Raw genomic sequence first — 22,809 nt, 5'->3', positions numbered from 1 at the left:
TATGACGTCAGTTCTTGTACAACACGAGCCATGGTGAGCTTCAGTTTCTGATGAGTTACTCGCGCTTGCAGCATAGAAATCCAAATTTCTGTAAAGAAAGAGGTGCCACCACCTGCAATTCTACTTTACTTAATTAGGGTAAAAATCTTTATCAGTACGCTAAACTACAATAAAAAAGTGCAATCCGCTAAAAATCAGCGTATATTCTGCTATAACGTCGCAGCTTCACTAGAAAGGCGAAGCATCAATTGAGACAGCAAAATAGTAAGCAGCTGTACGAAGTAAGAATAGTACTTTTATTGGCCGTCATAAACTAGCAAACCTAGGCTTACTAACTAAAATAACAAACACGTTGTCACGCGTGCAGAAGCCAACATGAACACATCTCACTAGCAGACCGCGGAAACTCGCGGTAAAAACGCTGCAGTGAGGAAGCCGGCGGCCCCAGCGCGCCAATTGGCCTTCGTGCCGCCTCTCGCATCAACCTGAACTAAGCCTCGAAAACACAGTGCACTGCGGCCTCAATCACGGTCGCCGATAGCTTTTAACGCGACAGCGTTTAGGGCCCCGTGTCGCAGAAAATCCGGCGACAATGCCCGCGGCCGAGAAAGTCATCCCCAACCACGTTTAGGTATGCCATACCATTCTATCAATAATGTTGCTGATATCTTGTCTTGCATTCTTGGGAAAGCTATTCCTCGGAATTTTGACAATTACAATCCACAAACCAATGTCATGAAACAAAACACCCTCAGCGCATGTCTTTCATGTTAAATATTCTCAGATTGAAATATTAAAAGTGCGAAACAAATACGGAAACCTGAAAATGATGTAATTTGCGCAATCTCCGGGATCGGCCCATGCAAGAGGCCGCGTTTCCACCAGAAAACTCGCCTACGTGCATAGCGTTCGCCGCCACTGTTTGCCAGTAACCATTACGGTTGCATAAGCTTCATTCGTCGGGAACCATGAGTAGCAGTCAGGGATCTTTGAATGCTGTGGCGTTACACTCTTAAGAGCGAAGCTTAAGCGTCCTCCCAAATTTAAAATACGGTGGCCCGCGCTGCCGCGCAGCAGCCGACGAAGTAGACCACGCCCGCCTCCCCCCCCCCTCTCTCCCCTCCCCCCGGAGCCTTGTGCGCGAAGGAAGGCGCCGCGCTTCCTCCCTTACGCGCGCGAGATTGCGCCGCCATAGTCGGCCCACCCTCACATGCTTTCTCGTACATACATCATACGGCGCGCGGCGACGATATTATCACTCTTGGACATTTTACGGAACATCACGCCGAGGGGACAAATCCGCCTGGAGTGTCCATATAATTAAAGTCCTGTTGCTGCTAGACGCATTTCTTTTCTCGCGGTACTCTCCCAAAATCTGCTAGATTTAGCAGGAAATCCACTACGATTGGAAGAGTGTATAGAATGTTTGGCACTCGGTCCTCTTTCTAAAAAAATCTGTCGGGGATAGTATATTCTTCTTCTTCTTCTTCTTCTTATTACTATTATTATTATTATTATTATTATTATTATTATTATTATTATTATTATAACAGTGAAGATGTTAAGGGCTCAGTCTTCGTTGGTCGTGTCCGCATGTAGAAAAAAAACTCTCATCGGCCGTATGCTGTATGTGCGAGTGAAAGCGCGCGAGGGAGGCGCGGTTTCACGGGGAGCGAACGCACGGCGCAGAGCAAACGCGAGTTCTTTTCGCTGCGCGAAAGGCCGTGGGGGGACGGGAGGGAGGGAGAGAGGGAGGGGAGGCGACCTTAGCTGCGGCACCAAATGCGTATTTTGCGACCAGGTGCAAGGGGAACTGGCGACTCAATCACCCACGCGAAATGAGGAAAGCGGGAAGGCAGCGCGGGAGGGAGGGATTGCGCCTTTGCTCTGCGAGCAATTAACTGCGTACTTGTACTTTGCGCAGCGACGCGCGGTCGCGCGCACCGTATCTTGAAAGCGATCTGCAACACGGCTCCTACCTTTGTATGCGCTGTGTTTTCGCCGTTCAGTTTCCGTTGAAGCGACAGACCGCATGAACCTTCGCTCTCTGCTGCTGACGCGCTTGCTCACGTCAACGTTTTGACAGCGGTTGTGTGCGGCCATCGAGTGTGATCAATTCATGTTTGCGTGGGCGCGCTGACACCATCCTTGTTAATTCAACTAGTAAATGAAAGTCTGCAAGTTTATACAGCCGATAAAACTACTATCCTTACTTCGTATAGCTCGCTGCTAATTTGCTATCGCAATTGATGCTTCGCAAAGCGCAGAACTGTCAACGGCGGCGGCGTTTTTCCCGCGTTCGCACCGAACGCGCGCGGGGTTGGCGACGTGTTTATTAAGAACGTGTCAACCTTTGCCGTACACCCTATGGCGGTGTACCGTAGCGACGATAAGGCCATCGTCCCTGTGGTCACTCATTCTTTCTCATTCTTTAATAGTTGAAATAACCAATTACACCATCAAATCTTAACAATCATAATTGCAAATACATAATTCTCCACAACAGTACAGCTTCGGTCGTCTTTAATCTCCAGTCCAGTGGAACGGCTGACAATTTGATTTGAAATTTGATTTGATTGTTTGATATGAAAACATATGTTCATTTCACATTACCTTCTTAGCGCCATTTCTTTCTCGTAATGCCATCTAGAATGTCGACTATCCCCGTTTGCTCTCCGGTCCACACCGCACTCTTCCTGTCTCTTAACGTTAGGCCTAACATTTTTCGCTCCATCGCTCTTCGTCCTTCGTTAATTTGTTCTCGAGCTACTTTGCTAACCAAGTTTCTGCCCCCTATGTTAGCACCGGTAGAATGCAATGATTTTATACTTTTTATTTCAACGACAATGACAAGCTCCCAGTCAGGATTTGGCAATGCCTGCCGTATGCCCTCCAACCCAATTTTATTCGTCTGGAAATTTCTTCATTATGATTAGGGACCTCTGTGAGTACTTGACCTAGATAAACGTGCCCCTTTACAGACTCTAGAGGATGACTGGCGATCCTGAATGTTGGCTCCCTTGCCAGACTATTGAACATAACTAATCTTAAACTAACTCTTATAATCTCTCAGTTAAGGTCCTCAATCATTTGTTGCGATTCGTCCCCATGTTGCTGAATAGGACAATGTCAACTGCAAAGCGAAAGTTGCTGAGATATTCGCTATTGATCCTCACTCCTACGCCTATCCAGCCTAAGAGCTTGAATACTTCTAAGCATCCAATGCTTAGAACTAAGCATTGTAGAGATTGTGTCTCCTTGCCTGACCACTTTCTTGGTAGATAACTTCCTACTTTTTGTGGAGAGCCAATTTAGCTGTGGAATCTTTGTAGATATTTCATAAGATATTGACGTATGCCTACACTTCTGGATTACACAATGCCCCAATGACTTCTGGTATCTCTATTGAATCAAATTCCTTTTCATTTATTTATTTATTTATTTATTTATTTATTATTTATAGATACTGCAATCTGAAATCAGATCGTATGAGGGTGTGTATACATAGAAATATGCAAGCATATAAACACATACACAATTCATCAAATATGCAGGAATTTTTTAAACATTGGTGAAGAATACATAAAAACATACAAGCAAATAACGCAAATTTATTTATAACATTTGCAAGCATTTTCAAACTTTGATAAGCAACTCTGGGTAACAAACTTAGAGTTAAGATTATTCCAGTCTGTTATTTTCCTAGGAAAAAAGAACATTTGAAACGGTTATTCCGTGCGCCCAAGGGAGATATTGATAAAGCGTGCCTTCGTCCCGTGTTATAACCTGATGAGTAAGTAAAGAGCTTGGAAGTGTTAACGTTATAATGGCCGTTTACAAGTTGAAAGAGGAATTTTATTCGGCAGATACATTTGCGCACCGTCACCGTGAGTGATTCACTGCGTCTTACGAGCTCACCAACAAACGCACAGCCGTATGAATTGAAAACAAACATAACTACCTTATGCTGTACACATTCCAGTTTTTTATTATTGGTTAAAGTGAATGGGCCCCAATTATTACGGTGTATTCCAACAACGGACGAATGTAGGAATTGTACCCTAATAAACGAACACTAGACGTAGATGATTTTAGTGAACGCCTCAAGAAAAACAGTTTACGCAAAGAATTTGCAATAACAGTATTGGCAATGTCAACGTTCTGGAAAGCTCATTGGTTATCCATAGGCACAAATATTTGTACTCTGTTATCTCTAATAGATATATGCTGTCAACACTATATGCAATTTGAAGAGGTTTTTTCTTATTTTTTCTTATCGGGACTCTCCTTCCTTGTACAACAAAATTACTAAGAACGTTTACTTGGCTCGGAGGGTCTACTCCCTCCCACATTGGAAACTCAATAGAAATCAGGTTCTAACACTAAGGCTTCTATAGAGACGGGGGCATACCCAAACCCCCTACTTCTTCACAAGATTTACCCTGCAATTCAGACAACAAATGCATCTGCACTATGCAATGACTTAGCGAACTTACCTTACGTTCTCTGGTGGTGTCCCACGTTACGCGGCGATGAAAGCAGCACTTCTTCACGCTGGGATGCGTTTCTACGGAGCCCCAACCTCGAAGAACAGTTATGGGCTGTCCATCGAGCCCGCTGACGCGCTAGCGCACGCCCTAAAGGACGCTTATAGAGTTTTTCATCCGCGCTTCCCCGTGGGCCCAGTGCAGTCTCACGGCTCCTACACCGGAGCCCCCAACCCCCCACTGCACGACGACTTTAGTGTCGCTGAGATCCAAGCCGCCCTACACAAATTAAACAGCCGCTCTTCCCCTGGCCCCGACGGGGTCACTAACAAAGGCCTCCGTAACCTGGATGATGCCTCCGTCACCAACCTTACAGATTATATCAATGACTGCTGTAGTAAGGGTGCAATTCCCCCAGCCTGGAAAACAGTAAAATTCATCCTTATTCCCAAACCTAGCAAAGTCTCTAGCCTCGATCACCTTCGCCCCATCTCCCTAACCTCGTGTGTGGGAAAGGTTATGGAACATGCCTTCCTCACCCGAGATAACACCCATCTGGAAGACACTGCAGCGTATCCTCACTCGGTCATTGGCTTCCGGGCTCACCTGTCGACCCAAGACGCCACGCCACAACTTAAGCACCATATACTTGAAGGTAGAACCCGCACTACTAAAGCAATACTCGGCCTCGACCGCGGAAAGGCCTTTGACAGCGTAGCCCATTCCACAATTCTCGACCGCATCTCACGCCTTAACCTCGGTGCGCGCACTTATAATTACGTCAGAGGCTTTCTCTCGAGAGAATCGCACGGCCTTCCTCTCGGTGGGGGATCTCCGCTCCGACGCCCGGACTCTGTGCAGCGCGGGAAACCCCAGGGCTCCGTTATTTCCCAAATGCTCTTTAATCTCGTCATGATCGATCTTGCCAAGGAGTTGCAGCAAGTAGACGGTGTTAACCACGCCATCTACACCATCACCATATGGGCCCATCAAGGCAGTGACGGCCAAATAGAAACGGCACTATACAATCCGCCATTGAAACAGTCGGGACCTATCTCCAAGGCGCGGGGCTTCGCTGCTCTCCTGCGAAGTCCGAACTCCTCCTCTACCGGCCTACTCGCCGTGGCCGCCGTCTGAAACCTTCCACCGCTAAACGCCAATAGGAAGACATCGCGCTTCACCTCACGGATGGCAGCCCCACCCCCTCGTCACCAATACCCACTCAGATTTTTCGCATTCCGTCTCTGTTCTACAGAGGACTTGTTCTGCAGCGGAGCTCTTGTTCTACAGTTGACTTTAGGAACATCTCTAAAGAGAAGACACAGCCTAAGCGCGCAGTCGCTTGGGATTTTCTCGAAAATTTATTTCAATGGTAGAGAATAAAACGACTTGCGTTTAGGTGATCTGAACGTCACAAACATTTGGGGCCAATTAAAACAAAGTGAAAGCATTGTGATTCTCTGTGAACTGTCCCGGAACGTGTCCCGATTTGTCTGATCTTAATGTCCAGATTTTGGCAATGTTTCTCTCCAAATTTTCAAAATGCTAGACATTCCCCCTAGGAAAAAGAGGTAGTAACTTGCAAAGCACAGTATTGTCCTGAACCGCATCTGGTCGTCTACTCTACGCTGTGGGAAGAGAAACGGGGAATAGAAAGAAGACAGAGAGGAAAGCGATGAATGTTTGCGCGTGCGAGGACAGCACCTCGTAGTCAAAAGTGCTCGTAGAAGCCAGTCGTTTTCAAAAAGAACACACGTGCTTTCATTGCAATTTCTACGAATAATTTTTTTTTTTGGGGGGGGGGGGAGGCTGGTGCTGGAATATTTCTAAAACAATTAGCCAACTAAATCAGCAAGAATGTAGGTGACTTTGAGCACATACGTAGGCTATTCAGCGAAACTTTGCAATGCTAAACTGATAGCCCTCAGTTATCCCAGCGTACCATATATACTAGTTAAATGTTGTGGACTACTTATTTCCTCCTTCGTGTCTACACATTCAAACACGTGAGTGTAAAAGGCGCCTTTTATTTTATTTGCCTTTACCTCGAATGCCCTCCGCAGGAGTACGCGGTTTTGTCTTCTAAATCTCGTTACAGCATTTACTGCTGTGGCGTCACCCCAGAAATCTTAAATGTCGTGCAGTTCCACAACTGCACTGTACGGATAAATGAACCTGAATGGGGGTTTTTATGGTTGAATACCTTTGAAAACTCCATAGCTCAATATATTTGCTCCATGACCATGGAGTAAAAAAAAAAGCATAAAAACACGATTTCAGCTCCAGAACCAAATGACAGTGTACAAAAAACGGAATGGCCTGATATCACTCCATTTACAAAATGGAATTTATTAGTGTAAAAACATCGTGCCGTGATATGGAGTGAAAATGCAATTCCCCCGTGCACTGTAAACACAACTGATAGCCGGCGTAGGTACGCGATACGACGCATAACCGTTTTAAACCCCTCGGCGCCAAATTTCATTTCATCAGCGGGATCGAATTCAATATAAATACGTGAATTCATCCCCAACCCTCACAGGTGTATCAAAATCGGTCGTAAACGGTAGTTTATTTCTCTCAAGAGAAATCTCATTCTTAAATGGAGTAAAATAGAGGCTAGTGCGGTACTCGCATAAGCTAGACACAGCCGGGTCCTTTACCACTCTGCAATTGTTTCTTCTTTGGTGCATTTCAACTCATGGATACTTCTTTGGATAATCAGCGGCCGTTTCTACAAGCCTTTGGCGTCACTATGACAGCAACGGCTGTCTTCCTTAGCACGCTGCACACGACGGAGATTGCGACCGCATCGTCGGTTACGGCTTGAAGACGCAATTTCAGGTCTAACATCCATATAGGTCGGGCAGCAGCAATGTCATCTATGCACGCCAGGCGAGCCACGTCCAGTGGAGCCAACGTCGCATCACCTCAGGCGAAATGTGGTGAAACGATTTTTCGTGCGCGATCATTAAAGCTAGTGGTACCGGCATTCGGCGTTCTAGTGTTTACTTGTTCTCTTATGGACGCCTTGGTCCCAGCGTGCAAGAATACTATTGTTCGAGAATGGCGGGTGATGCTGCGAGAACCAGGTGAGCCTGAACGTTTCGGCCGTCGCGTTATGTTACGCGGAGTGGAGGAGGTGTCTTCAATTTGGCGCTACCGCTTTCTTTAGCAACTCGATTCACGTTGAGAATGCCATGAGAATACTACAAAGTGGGCCGATTTTTTGACGAAAGAGTAGCGTGTCTGTGCTTGGGTGCCTGTGCGGGAGGAAAGAGTGTGTGCGCACGTTGCTTGAGTGTATGTGCGCGTGTGTGAGCGCGTGCGTTTTAAGGCGGCAGTGTTAGGGGCCCCGTGTCGCAGAAAATCCGGCGTTGGCACCGGCGTCGGCGTGGATGCCGGTGCCCGTGGCGGAGAAAATCATCCCGAACCACCCCGACCGCTTAGGTCCTCCACGTGGAGCAAGGTCTTGAGGAACAAAAAATGAATTTCTCACAGTGAAATCCGTCAGAAAAAGGGTAAAGTACGACTTAACCACAACATAAGGACATGGTGGCGACGGATTGCAATTTGAATATAGGAGACAACATAATTCTCTTACGAGGAAACTCAAACTCAAACAGCATTTCTACCATACAAATAGCAGCGCGCTCGGGTAGTTTACTTGCGAGCATGCTATCCATATGGCGCTCGCATTCTCGGCAGGTCAAATTGTACTTCACCTGTCTAATGCGTTTTGGACACGTGCGCGCGTCGGAGCAATAGCAAACAAATAATAAAATAATAGCAAAAGGTGCTAGGGCGTTGGCATTTTAATATAAGACGACTTATACTGCCCCTGGAAAAATGTGTTCTCAGCAATGCATTTCTGTTTAAAAGTGAAGCCGACTGTAAGGGGATCTGTGTAAGCTTGGTCTTTGTAAGCTGGCTTTACCACGTGTTGCGTTGCAGTGAAGCCGACTGAAATAAAAATGCGATGCGAACAGGGCCCGATAACGCTAGCGCGTTCCACTCTTAAAGGCGAAGCTTAAGCGCCCTGTAATTTTTTACCGTGTGTGTGTGCGTCGGTGCTTTTTCGTGGAAGCTTAGACATGAAAGCGTTGATGTGTGTGTCCGTGGGCGGACAGCTTTGTTGCAGCAGCGCTTGCATGCACTTGCTTGTTGGGTTTTGACATCGGTCAGCGCGCAGGTAGGCACAGACGTGGCAATAATTTCAATGCGACCCGAAGCACAGGGATTGCGAACAAGTTGCGGAGGCGAGAACGATCATCGCCTCTCATCACTCCGACAGGCGTCTGGCAGGTTTTGTGAATATACTGTCCCCACCGGTATGCGGCGTGTCTACTGTTGCTAGCGCGCCTGTGTGTTCTCCCTCTCCCTGCGAGGAGGAGACCATTCAGGCACTTGTCATTGGACGTGATGCATAGCTTGAACGTCTGTTCGGCAATCATGTTTTCTGTACGTGTCGTTTGAGCGTGTTCACTTGCTGGCTACTGACGTCACTGATTTAGGAAGACTACAGCTCCATCCAGTTTTGAAATACGGGATGATCTATGGACTTCTCACAACGTCACATATTGTGTAAAAACCATTTGCAAAAGCTTGCAGGTCCGCTGGCATACTATGCTTCTTTTTTCTATTAAAGGAATTCTCTCGTAAACGAATTACGTTTTTTGTCTGAAATGTGGCTGCCCCGAAGTTAAGGAGAACGATAATATATACGGTTCACCCGCGTGATTAAATGGTTGTTAGAGTTGGCTACGCATCGTTCTGTCATTCAATATAGTGCGCGCTTCTTTTTATCAGTACATCTGCATTGTGTTGTTTTCGTGTGCGTTTGTTTATTGAATGTGTGGTATGCTGGTTTACGTGCGTGAGCCTTGCTGATTTAAGGTATATACTCTATACTATTGCTAATTGATATGTATCGTTTCAAATGACATGGTCTTATTAGCGTAATTTTCAATGAATGCTGCGTTTTTCTCTATGTTTTGTATGCCGTGTGATGTTGTTATGCCTAGACATAATAAAATACAGTTCATACAGCTATCCGAACAACCGTCAGTTTTATTTTCTTCATTAAATCATAACGTGCGTTGAAATGCTAACAAGAACTACATAGTCGACAATGTGCTCCTGTCAGGCATTCTATTCGTTATTGGTCTAATGCTATTAGGAAAAAAAATTCGTCGTGTATAATTGGATCATGTCAATCCCACATACTCTCGCGAACGTGAAAGTGCAAATGCGGGCGTTGTATTAGTGCTGAATTCGCGTTTCGATTTATGTTATTGAACAGGGTTGACTCGCCGAGAAAGGGCGGTTAACTATATGCATGGATAAATACTCTTACTCACGTAATTTGTCTGTAGTACATTAATTATATATTAATCTCCAATGAAGTATTATGAATACACTCGAAATCTAACAAGTAATGTGGAAAACAAAATAGGTTATGGTAAATGTTGCTACCGGCACAGAACATAGCAGCTGCAGAACTTCATCCGTCATTAATAAGTGTCGCAATGTCATGGCATGAAAGCTGCGGCTTCATTGCAGGAAAAAAGTATAACTAATGAAGCAGGATCTCGAAAAACTCTCTTCAGAAATGCGTTGGTATTTACTACCTCTGTAACACCTCAGCAACCCTTTTTGCTCCATATGAAACCCCCAAAACACTTGTAAGAATGGAAGTAATGTTCACTCCAATTTAAAAACTCTGACTCCTTCAAGAAATGAAGTATTATTCACTCCAGTTAGGATACCTAAAAGCCACTTCAGGAAATGAAGTACTATTCACTCCAATTGGAACACATCAAAAACACTGGAGAGAAATGAAGTGGTATTTACTCCTACTTGAACACCATAAAAACTCTTCTGAGATATCCAGGTAAATCTGCATATCTGTATATGAATGGAGTATATTAAATTCTCATTCGGGAATGCGCTCGGCGACGAGGCATTTACTCCCATCAGGGATTATTTCTGTTTATTGTGTGCACAGTTCTCTGCGAATATGTTTCACTTCAGATGTTGCTAAAAACACCGAAAAGGAAAATGACATTTATCTCGCGCTTTCAATAGATGTAAGAAGTGCGCAAAATCAAGATGTATTTATTACTTACACCATGTCACCGCGGATGCATCACACCCAGCACAGCACACAAGTGTGTTCAAGATGCTCTAAGCTCCCGGAGTTAAAGGCGAGATATTGTCACGAAGACGAATCACAAAAGGTCAGCCTCGTGCTGTACTGGTCGCTCGGATTTGGCGATGGCGCGTGGACGAGCTCCTCTACTACCTCGTCGTCCATATGCTGCATTAGGAGCAACATCAGGTGCCAGTATTCTTCTTATATGCATGCATCTTGCTAGGTCTCCTTATCATGCTATACGGCTTCCCCGCTGTTGACTAAACTAAGATGCTTTCATAATTTTGAAGCCCTACTACGTTTCCAGTTTACATCGATCCCTGCACAACCCGTTCCATTTGTGCAGCTGTTATGTGCTCATTATCTAGTTTTGTTGATGTCCGCCGGTTAACCTCATCTGAATCCCAAAGAACTTTGCGATTAGTATATAATTTTCAAAAGCCAAGCAAAATGTAGGTCGTATGTGCTGCGGGAATTGGCTGAAATGAAGCTTTCATTTTGTGTTTGCGAAGAACCCTTTTTTTGTTTATTGAACACTGCAATTATCGAACATGCGGATCGCAAACATGACGAATCAATAGCGACAATAGAAGAGCGGCTAAGTGACACTGACGACAAGATGACCACACTGGAAAAGTGACATGAAACGCTCACGTGACATGTAGAAGACTGTACGTTGAATTCGCAATGGCGAACATGGCATGACAACAATGGAATGACAACGCTGAAATAATGTCGAAAGTGTGGCGGCGACGGCGGGACAATGGCATGGCGACAATGGACTGGCCACATAGGATTGTCGATGTTGACGAGGGTGGTGTGATAACAAAAGGATGACAATGCTTAATTCATGACATTAGTATGACAAAAATCCACCTCTACTGCACCCAGTGAAAGTGGATGCACAGCAAAGCTGTAGCCAATGTTAGACAAGCACAATGACGACGTTAGACGACGTTAGACAAGCACCGATACCACAAGCGACGCGCGTCACATGCGCACACACGTGGGCGAAAATGCAGCATACATTCTCATTCCTTCTAGGCCCTCCTCCAAGCGCAAGTGAACTAACTAAATTTTTCAAAGTAAATTGCATCAGACAGTTCGTCTTACACACAAGCTGCACACTTGATCGCTTAGGACTGCAATTCGAGTTTACAAGAAAACAGATTTTGTTACGCGGAAACTCAAAGACAAAGCTCTTTTCCAGCTGCCGTTCGAGGTCTGTCTGAGTGGTCGCGACCGCCAGGTGGCGGTACTGTTTTTGGGTGAGCGCAGAATGAGCCCACAAAATATCCCGACCAACTAGAGGCTAACAGCTTCACTGCAAAACACTGTGACAATTTCGGCATGGTGACAATGAGTGATGATGCTGTAATTACGACGGAAGTTTGAAGATGGCGTCGTGACAATTGGATGATGAAGGTGGAATGACGATGGCAGAATGGCGATGATGAAACGACTATGATGGCGTGACGACGACGCAGTAGCGATGAATCACTTCCACTATGGAATCGCCTGCATGCGCTATCCTTGTGTCTCCGTTATACGAGCTCCTCATCAAATGATTACCTCGCCTTCACTGAATGGCGAACGCAAGGAATACCTTGGTCCTGACCTCTACTTTGGAGATCCCATTCTACAGTTTCAGCAATGTTCAGTTCAGAGCCAGGCGCGCTAACCACCTAAGTATCGCGCATTGTCCGCGCTAGGTTGTTTCTGTGAGATTGCTGCCTGAGTGGCACTGGCAGTAGCCAGTACGTTTACGCAAGCGCAGCTGGTGCGCGATGCGGCAGTCGTTCCGTGCACGGTTTTCGACTCTACCGTTCGCCTGACAACTACAGGTGTTTGCCACCTTGAGCATGAGTCAATGAAGTGTTGCCATGTCAAGGCTTATCTTCCTGGTGGTCCTTATCTTATTGATGAGTTAGCATTAGGAGTCTCAAAGGGGAAGAAAGGGCGTGTGTGAAGTGTGGGAATGCGGTCAAGTGGTAGAGATTAAGTGGGGATGGAAGAACTTAGAGCGCGTACGTACATGTATGTACGTATAGATATAGTGATATTGACGGGGGTCTCCTCCATACCACTGTCAGAAGCACTTCACACATCGAACAATGTGGTGAATACGATTTAAAACATGGATCCAGGACCTCAAAGAGGTGTGACATAATGCTAACTAACGAATTGCTGTCGCATTCACCGCTACATTGTGACGGAATTGTTTTTTTTCCGTAGTGTCATTTTCATGCTGACATCGTCGACGTATTCATGCCGCGGCTTTTGCAATGTTTGCCATAGTGTCGTTTTCCTGTTTTTGTAGTCGCATGCGCGTTTGAGAAGCCAGAGGCATGAAGGAGACGTAGAGATGAAAGAAAGGTGAAAGGCAGAGAGGTTAACAAGAAAAAGAAGTCCCGTTTTGTAGCCTTTACTCGAGATTCGCAGGAAGAAAGATAATATTATTATCTTCTTGGAATTGGAAATGGAAATGTAAATATGAAGGGAGCAAGTTTGCCACTGCCAAGAGGGGAATGATGCCTCCACAACAGGAAATGGAGAAAAAGACAAAAACATTGTCCGTGCACACGATCACATTCATACAATGATGGAGGGTAAAAGTTAACAGTGTCAGTGATAAAGTCGCTAGAGCTGTTTTTTTTACTCTTAAATATAGCAACGATATTTTCATGGCCTCCTGATGCGACGCCTTAAGCAGTCGGCAACCCAAAGTGATTTCTGCAGTGGTCTGTCGTCAACTCAAGCTATCGCAGTCTAGAGCGACCGTATCCGTACTTCGCATCGAGGGCAGCAGCAGAAAACGTATGCAAAGGTCTCGTTGCGACCACAGTTATCAGAATCGGAGTTGTCAGCCAGTGCGATACTGAACACAAAAACTAAAATTGCAAGAACTGTTCCTAGCCATAGCGGAAAAAAAGGCAGCCTCGTGCTGAACAGGTGGGATCTGAAGGCGGAGCTGAATTTTGGCGGTGTATTCGGTTATTCTGAGAACCTGAAAACATGATGTCTCATGTCAGCACGTGACGTAATCTACCTTTCCCGGAACGTGAAAACGGTGTCGATTCCTATCTGCTGTCTTCAAAAGCTCACCGAGCAGCGTTATCAGCGTCCTCGTAAGATAATGTCACGGTGACTTGGAAGCCACTGAAACGCGACGTGGTGCCCTTTCTCGAATAAGGTATGCAAGGACTTTCTGATAACGAACAGCGGCCGTTCTTCGGGAGGTCCGGCCACCGGGCTGGTGGATAAAGACTGACGACGTATTCGGAAATTGTTTGTTTTGGAACCGGTTCGTTCTGGCTGTTACGTCACTCGGAGAAAGTGCGGAACATCCCGGCGAGCGGGGGACCAATCAACGAGCGACAATCGGCCGGGAGTTAACATCATCGTTTTTTTTTCTACCTTGGGGATGATATAGTGATTGGAGGTTGTTGCTAGTTCGATAAAAAATTGTTTGTATGAAAAACTTGCATGTTTAATTTCCAGTAATAGTTGTAGGCTTACGACGGGAGGAATGCTGGTAGTTTAATATTATAGTGCGTTGTTTCATTATTGTTTTTTTGTCGCTAGGTAGTGCGCCATACGTTAAGCAATTGAGGCGGTTCTCTGAGTGTAGGCCGCAACTCTAATAGGATTCCGTTTCGACGGGGCTGAGCATAGGTGTTCTGCGGCTGAGCTTAGGGCGATGATTGCAATGACAGTTCCGTCCACACATCCCACAACTTCCAGAATCCTACCGTGGTCAAAGAAGGGTTTCTTGCCTGCGGCTTTCTACTGCACCGCGGAGGGAAATCTCACCCATGCTCTTTCTTTTCCCTCAACCGTAGTGACCCTAGCGACGGCGGTAATTATGCGACTGGCTGATGGCTGGGGCAACTGAATCGATTGTTCATTCCAGACGCACGTCTGAAAACAACCCGCGGCAAAAAACGCAGTGCGCACAGCAATTTCGTCGTATTGTCAACGCCACTAAATCTTGTGGTCCGAGATATTCTAGTTCGTCACAAATCCAGCGCACTCTCTTTATAGACAGCCTAAAATGCATTCGGAACTCTCAACTCTCCTTCCTTCACGTCGAACGTGTCGTGCCGTTGCCTCTTGCCACGTCATTGCCTTTCACCAACGCTCCCCAGCTACGCAACGAAATAATCCGACATTGGCATCTCTGTCTCGTCGTGGCTAGAGTTACCGCATATGGTTCCCGCGTGAAGCCATATACAGCAAATCTAGCCGTCCCGGCTTGCGCGAGAGTACCCGACGGCAACGGTTGCCTTAGCAATCCTCGAGATTACGCGCGCGACCCTCGAGCCACTTCTGCGTGGTTCTGCTCGCAGCAGACGATGGGTTCGGTTACCAGATGGAAACCTGTGTGACAACACAATTCGTAGTGACGCCCATCAGACATGACGAGAACGAATAGCCGGCCAATGGCGTTCGTGAGAGCCAACCAGTTCTAAAGCAAACCGTTGCAGAATACGACCTTTGCGCCGGCAAATATTTGTCTAGATTAGATTGGCAATTTAGGTTCCGAGTTTGCAAGTGAGAATCCGCATAGTGGCTCAACCACGTTATTCTGTAGACTTCTCTGTCTTCATTAGTTTCATATTCAAGTGGAATGGGGTGCCAATGGCGCAACACGGACGTACTGAATGAAGTGTTGGCATCTATTAGTTTTCAGTCAGCCCAAATTATTTAAATTTGGAAGCCTCTTCACCAGAGCATTGTGTGCCGGATGGAAAATAACATTAAACTATTTTTGTGTTTCATAAACGAAAGCTTATCCGCATTCAAAGAGGTGTTATTCATTTTTTGGCCTTCTGTTGTTTTTAGACACGTGTACATTTGAGGAAGGCTGGTGCGAGGAATGGGTAACCCAAAACTGCAGCAGACACGCCTGCTTCAGTGTACGCAATGTCGCCAGTATGCAGCATGGACCCGTTGAAGACCACACCGTTCAAACAGGTGAGTTGTGGTGCCAGTGAATCCACACTTTGAATTCCAGTGCGTTCCTTAGATTTTAAATAACATTTTCAATTTTACATTGGTGTCCAACTCTTTTAAAAAGATGACATCGAGGAAACGCCTTGGCTTTACTCTATGTAGGCTAAAGTAATAAAACAGTTTTATATAGGTTTGCATTATCGAAATTGCCCTGAGGAAGCAACTGGAAATGCGTTAAAGAAGGTGGAATGATTTTACATTCATACGACCAACTATTGAAAAATGCTTGCGGCAGACAATAAAGGATCCAACATAGCGGTGAGATTAACCCACCCTATTGTTCCCAATAGCTCTTCTTCCCCTTACCTCTCTAGGCACCCATTAGTGATAATAGAATGCATGAGAACGCCCACAAGTTCATTATTGGTTTCTTTTACATTTTATAGCTGCCGCGCAACCCGGTATACGCAATATCTTCCAGTGAAATAACTTCTTGCTAAAGGGCACGTAAGAATTGACGCCATGCACAAGGCTGCTTTTTCATTGTTTTTTTTTACGCCTGTAAATAAGCCGTTCCGCCTTTCATTGGAAGTCATACTTAACCGAAAGGCTCGACGTCTGTCCACAAATCTGAGCTTTCTTACGTAAAAGCTGAAGTTTTGAGTTCAGATTAGCATGCCCATTTTAACACCAAAGACAACGCAAGTTCAGGTGTAAGGAAAAGGAAAATATAGCGTTGCAGATACGCATTTAGGAGCCTAAGGATGGGGGACTCAACATTAACATCGCAAAACCAAAATGTTTAGACAAGTGCGATATCATCACTGAATTTTAAGCTCGATATCATCGCTGAAATTTGCGGCATATGGGGCTGCTGGGATTCGCAATTGGAATACAGTGATGAACTCTAGCAATAAATCAGGAAAGCAGCCGTAAACCAATTTTGTTGGTGACGAATTTCACTTTGGTCCGCCGGATTTGTCCCAATCTGGAATGATCCCGAAAGTGGTGCAATGTAAAGATAGCGTAATTAGCGCCATTGGAGTTCCCTGCAATAACGTCCAATTAAGATGACGAGGAGGCATGTCCGTCGTACTTGAACTGTGAAAACAGCTGAGGCAAGGGAAGCAGCAAAATAAGCGGACTGGTTACACAAGAAACGACATCATCTTGATCCTTTCTGTGGATTCCAATATCGTGCAGGATTTACCAATGTAGCGCAGGGAAAGTGCCAGTGAAGTGCAGCATTGTTGTCGATTCAAATGGAACCAACGAACACCAAGAACGACGCGTGCTAACCATGTCAGTGAAAGAGCGTAGAAACTGAGACCGGGGCTGCCGAAAAAATGCGCGGCTTTAGTACAAGGGTATTAATACAGCCTGCAGATAATGAATGACACCTTGAGGCATCGAAAATCATATTCTATAGTTGAAGTAGAATGTGGGCAGAACGCCCTGTATGAAGCAAAAACAATTGAAATGTGCATTCAGCAATGCGCAGTCGCGATTGCTCTATTTGTGATCCCGAAGCCCTCCGTGATCGTAATACCTTCTACGACTTTGCATGGTATGCACGGCGTGGGCGTATTTGTTCGCCACATTCGCTGCATTCATATGGAGGAAGACCTGTAGCAGAAGCGTGGTTTAGAATGCCAATGGTTTTGCTGAGCTATGTACAGACAGGGCCAAAGAATCAATTGAATATGTAATGGTACATTGTTAGATCCTTTCGTCGAAGTCTTTCACACATTTCACTTTTATAACAGCAAACAGATCTGACGTCACGTACAGAAAATACATCACTAAAGAAAATAATAAGCAACTACTACGTTTCTAGTGCCAACAGGCATGTACTTAAGGCGTTAAATGCCCTGTTTCGATAGTTGAGCACATGTGAAGTCTGCGACCAACCCTGACAGTTTTGTAGCACGTAGCCACGCATGATTGAATGTGTGAATTTTTTTTCGTTCTCTATTTTTATCCCTTCTTTCCTTCTGTCATCTTTTATTCCTTTACCTTTTTTTATCACAGTGTAGCCAGACGGTGGTTACACTAGCTAACTGCCCTGTGATTGCCTCTCTTCTTTTCTCCTCTCTGCTCTCCTTTAGACCGACAGCACACAAAAATAAACGTAAAAAAATACAGAAAGAGCCAGAACGCATAGTAGCTAAATAACAATCACGGCCATCTTGAAAGCGTTCAGACACGCATAGAAAAAAGCAGTGGATCAAGAACGTAAAGAAAAGGAGTGGAACAGCGGATGATAGAAGCACGTGAACAAGTACGCGTTATAATGAGTCATAGTGCCACGGTTGATCAGAAGAAGGCGCAGTTTGCTATCACATTGATGTTTCGCCCGATACGCGAAACTTCAATTGTGATAGCAAATTAGTAGACAGCTACACGGAGTAAGGATAGTAGTTTTATCGGCCGTATGAACTTGGACAAATTCGCTTACTAGCTGAAATAACACGCATTCTGCCAGCGCGCACAAGCAAACATGAACACATCGCGCTCGATGACCGCGGACACTTGCTGTCAAAACGCTGGCGTGAGCAAGCGCGACGGCAGCAGCGAGCGAAGTGACCTGCGTGCGGTCTATCGCTTCAACGGAAACTGAGCGGCGAAAGCATAGCGCGCTCAAACCTAGGAGCCCGTCGGCAGATAGCTTTCAAAATACGGCGCGCGCGACCGCCCCCGGCCACGCAAATTAAACGTACGCAGTTTCTGGCAGAGTAGAAGCCGTACCCCATACCTTCCGCGCTGCCTTCCCGCTTTCTTGCTTTCGCGCACGAGATTTAGTCGCCAGTCCCCCTTGCGCCCGGTCACTAAATACACAGTTGGTGCCAGAGCACAACGGCGCCCCCCTTCTTCCCTCCCTCCCTCCCTCTTTCCCATCACCCCACGGCATTTCGCGCGATTGAGACGCTGCTTTTACTCTCCGCCGTGCGTTGGCTCTCCGTGAAAGCGCGCGTCCCTCGTACGCTTTTACTCGCGGATACAGCATGCGGCGCGCGGCGGCGATTTGATCGCCCTTGGACTTTATATGGAACCTCACGGCGACGTCGATGGCAGACATCCGCTTGGAGTGTCCATATAATTGATATCACAATAAAATACCTGGAACATTAACGGTTGTCTATGACTTCCCCCGCAACTAGGGCTTGCGTGGAGTCGTCAGTGTGTCAAGCAAGTGTGCCAGTGAGTGCGAGTGGAAGTGAGTGCGAGTGCGAGTGAGTGCCAGTGAGTGTGAGTGGAAGTGAGTGCGAGCGCGCGTGAGTGCCAGTGAGTGTGAGTGGGAGTGCGAGCGAGAGTGAGTGCCAGTGAGTGCGAGTGAGTGCCGGCGAGTGCCGGTGAGTGTGAGTGGAGGTGAGTGTGAGTGAGTGCCAGTGAGTGGAGGTGAGTGCCAGTGAGTGTTAGTGGAAGTGAGTGTGAACGTGGTGAGTGCCTGTGTGAGTGGACTGAGTGGGAACGTGGCTGAGTGCTGTGAGTGTGAACGGGGTGAGTGCTTCTGGGTGTGTGGAGGTGAGTGTGAGTGCAAGTGAGTGTGAACATGAGTGAGTGGTTGTGAGTGGAAGTGAGTGTGAACGTGGTGAGTGCTTGAACGATAAGCAGAGGTGATATCGGTTCACCTTGCTTGCGGAAAAATGGAGGAACGCTGTGTGCACAAGCTCACTCGCGGTGATGACTTATCGCACTAGCAGATTGTGCACGCCAAGATAGAAACCACTCATTAAGGTCGTAATAATCCAAGGATCAGGCATGAGTGAGACAATGTATAATGAGATGAGCGGATATATTATATTGCGATCGCAATTATATGGACACTCCAAGCGAACTTCTGCCGTGGCCATGGACGTCGTTGTGAGGTTCCGTATAAAGTCCAAACACGGTGAAATCGTCGCAGCGTGCTGGCGGTACGCTGCGTGTGCGAGTGCAAGCTTGCGAGGGTCAGCCGACAATTGCTGCTCAATCTCGCACGCGCGAGGGAAAAGGCGGGGCGGAAGCGCGCTGCTTCTGTCGTGCGTCAGGCATTGGGAGGGGGGGGGGGGGTCGCCTTGCTCCGGCGGCGGCCGTGTGGGTGTCGTATCTCGAAAGCAATCTGCGACGTGGAAAAAGGGCGCGCCTCCTCTTCAAAGCGGTTCGCGACGTGAACTATGTTCAACTAGAGCCGGTAACTTCGTATGCGCAGTGTTTTCGACGCTTAGTTCGCTTTGAAGCGAGAGGCGGCACGAAGGTCAATTTCGCTCACGGCTATAGCTGCGCCTCCTTACTCCAGCGTTTTGACAGAGAGTTTCCGCGGTCATCGAGCGAGATGCGTTCATATTTACCTGTTCGCGCGTGACACCGTGCTTGTCTATTTAGTTAGTAGGCGAATGTGTACAAGTTTATACGGCCCATTAAACTACTATACTTGCTTCATATAGCTCTCTACTAATTTGCTATCGCAATCGAAGCTTCGCCTTTCGGGCGAAACTGCGACATTTTCTTTAATACATCAGGGAGGGAATAAGTGTGGCTGGAGCGCTGACGGCAGACATATCCAAATCATGACCGGCAAATTTTGCCATGACTTCCACTGAGGAAAGACGTTAAATACCGTGTGATTTGCTACAGCTTCGCTGGTCATCCGCCTTCAGAGGGTGGAATGGTTCCTCATTTTCTTCCTGCTTCCCTCTTAAACGTACACGTACAGGCTCCTTATATAAACAGGCAGAGCGGAAGAGGGACTAGCCAAGTTAGCACAGAGTAACCGACACGCACGCTCGCATACATGGAGAAAAAGCGAAGATGCAATGATAGATACCGCTTTGTTCTCCCTTTTGTGTTTGTTTCGGCGTTAAGTGGTTGACTAAGTATACGGACAGTCAATCTCTCCCACTATTTTCCGCTCTCTTGGCTCAATCCGACAGAAGGGGAGCTTAGCGAGCATGGGCGGCAAGCATGCACACGACTAATGTCAATGACAGAGAGATGGACAGAGAGAGTTTGGGGCTGACGTCAATGTTTATGTCACCATGAATAAATTGAAACGAAAACTTTAGTCGTGCTAGTTTTGCTCTTTTTAACACGAAAGTGTTTTATGCCGGGGTCCACCAAGACATCACTGACGTATTTCCGTCACGGAAATACGTCATAGAACATAATACAAAGAAAGAAACCAGAAGAAAAAGTTCTACAAACATGCAAAATTTGGAAATCGAACCCACGACCTCTCGGTCCGCGACGATAGATCGCCGAGCGTTTAACCCATTGCGCCACAAACGCATTTGCAGAGAGCTACACAGACGCGCCTTATATATCTAACGCTCCTCCTTGTACCCGCGCTCTTGCTCGGGGCGGTGCCGCCGCCTACGAGCAGAAAAGAGAAGTACTGCATTATGACACTAACGCGCACCGACAGTGAACGCTTCGGTGGTCTCAGCACTACGACGCCTCGATGCCAGCATTCGAAGGGACGCTGGCATCAAGAAGCACTACAAACGCCACCTAGGTGGCGTTCACCGTACTCAGCACAGCGGAGCGTGGCCTCCGCAATTAGCTCTGAAAATGTTTCTGAAGTTGATCGCGGAGGCTGCAATTACGACGCGCTGTACGCGCTGATTTGACTCGGTGACGATTCAGTTACGTGCTTTGTCTTGCGCGTTGTATTAGTGTGTCAGTTACGTGCTTCGTCTTTCGCGTTGTGCTAGCGTGTGCAGCGTAGTGCAGCTTCCATATGCACGACGGTTGCTCATGGTCATCGACGTTGGTAGTCGTGATGGAGGAGACGTGCCACCAGGCGTCAGCGTGGGTGCATCAACGCCTAAGGGCGCTTTAGCCACAAAACACCAATAGACATTATATATCAATGTGCAATAAACATTACACTACTTCTGTGAAGACACGTTTCACTTTCGTGTTCTATACCGATTCCTATATAAGAGGGATCAACCACATTTTTTGCAGTGTTAATAAACCAGCTCTCTTTAATAATTTAGTCAATGAATCCATTAATTTGTATTTATTAAAACATAACCTTATTGCGTGCTCCAGCACTGTTCGAACAAGCATTTTGTAGGCCATCAAGTTTTATCTGGGGGCGCAAGACGAAGGTGTCTTCTCAGAAAGAAGAGTCGGTTTAGTGCTCAGCATGTACATTGATTTCCACTTGCGGTTATTTTGTTCACATGGCTTTCCCATCGGAGAGCGTATGTTAAAGTGACACCTAAATATTTACGCAGAATTGCACAAGTGAGAGGTGTGTCATTATTAATGTAAGTAAACTCAGATATCTGTTTCTTTCTTACTGTTAGCGTTAGAGATTTTTCGGCATTTAGAATCATCTGCCACTCCTGAAACCAAGAAAAGGCAGAATTTTGTATATGGTGATCATAACTGTGATTAATTTCGCGGCACGAAATACAATAGTCAGCGAATACACGAATGTTACCATGTAATCAGGAAGGCAAATCTTTTATGTATATTAAAAATAAACCTGGGCCCAAAACACCGCCTTGGCGCACTCCCGATGCAACAGGTGCTAAATTGGAAGCTTCGTTATGAATATAGACGAATGGTGAGCGGTATAGATCGGCACAGTGACTCATGAGTACAATCACTCACACTCGCACTCATTTCAAAGAGGTGAGTGCGAGTGAGTGCCAGTGAATGTGAGTGTAAGTGATTGCGAGTGCGAGCGAGTACCAGTGAGTGTGAGCGCAGGTGAGTGCGAGTGAGTGCCAGTGATTGTGAGCGCAGGTGAGTGCGAGTGAGTGCCAGTGAATGTGAGTGTAAGTGAATGCGAGTGCGAGCGAGTACCAGTAAGTGCGAGTGCAGGTGAGTACGAGTGAGTGCCAGTGATTGTGAGCGCAGGTGAGTGCGAGTGAGTGCCAGTGAATGTGAGTGTAAGTGAATGCGAGTGCGCGCGAGTACCAGTGAGTGTGAGTGCAGGTGAGTGCGAGTGAGTGCCAGTGATTGTGAGTGCAGGTGAGTGCGAGTGAGTGCCAGTGAGTGTGAGTGAGTGCCAGTGAGTGTGAGTGCAGGTGAGTGCAGGTGAGTGCGAGTGAGTGCCAGTGAGTGTGAGTGCAGGTGAGTGCAGGTGAGTGCGAGTGAGTGCCAGTGAGTGTGAGTGCAGGTGAGTGCAAGTGTGAGTGAGTACCAGTGATTGTGAGTGCAGGTGAGTGCGAGTGCGATTGAATGCCAGTGCGTGTGAGTGCAAGTGAGTGCGAC

General features: G+C 46.6%; 1 protein-coding gene across 1 annotated transcript in view; it reads left to right on the top strand.

Moving 5' to 3' along the window:
* Positions 1-22,809, top strand: part of LOC119448917 (MAM and LDL-receptor class A domain-containing protein 1-like) — a 265,378-nt gene that overhangs the window by 21,744 nt on the left and 220,825 nt on the right. The window contains exon 2 of the mRNA XM_049666561.1: positions 15,487-15,618. Within this exon, the coding sequence (XP_049522518.1) occupies positions 15,487-15,618 (132 nt within the window). The remainder of the gene's footprint in view (positions 1-15,486; positions 15,619-22,809) is intronic.

Source organism: Dermacentor silvarum, chromosome 4, assembly GCF_013339745.2.
Source record: "Dermacentor silvarum isolate Dsil-2018 chromosome 4, BIME_Dsil_1.4, whole genome shotgun sequence".
NCBI classification, from domain to species: domain Eukaryota; kingdom Metazoa; phylum Arthropoda; class Arachnida; order Ixodida; family Ixodidae; genus Dermacentor; species Dermacentor silvarum.
This window is presented reverse-complemented; position numbering and strand designations above follow the sequence as displayed.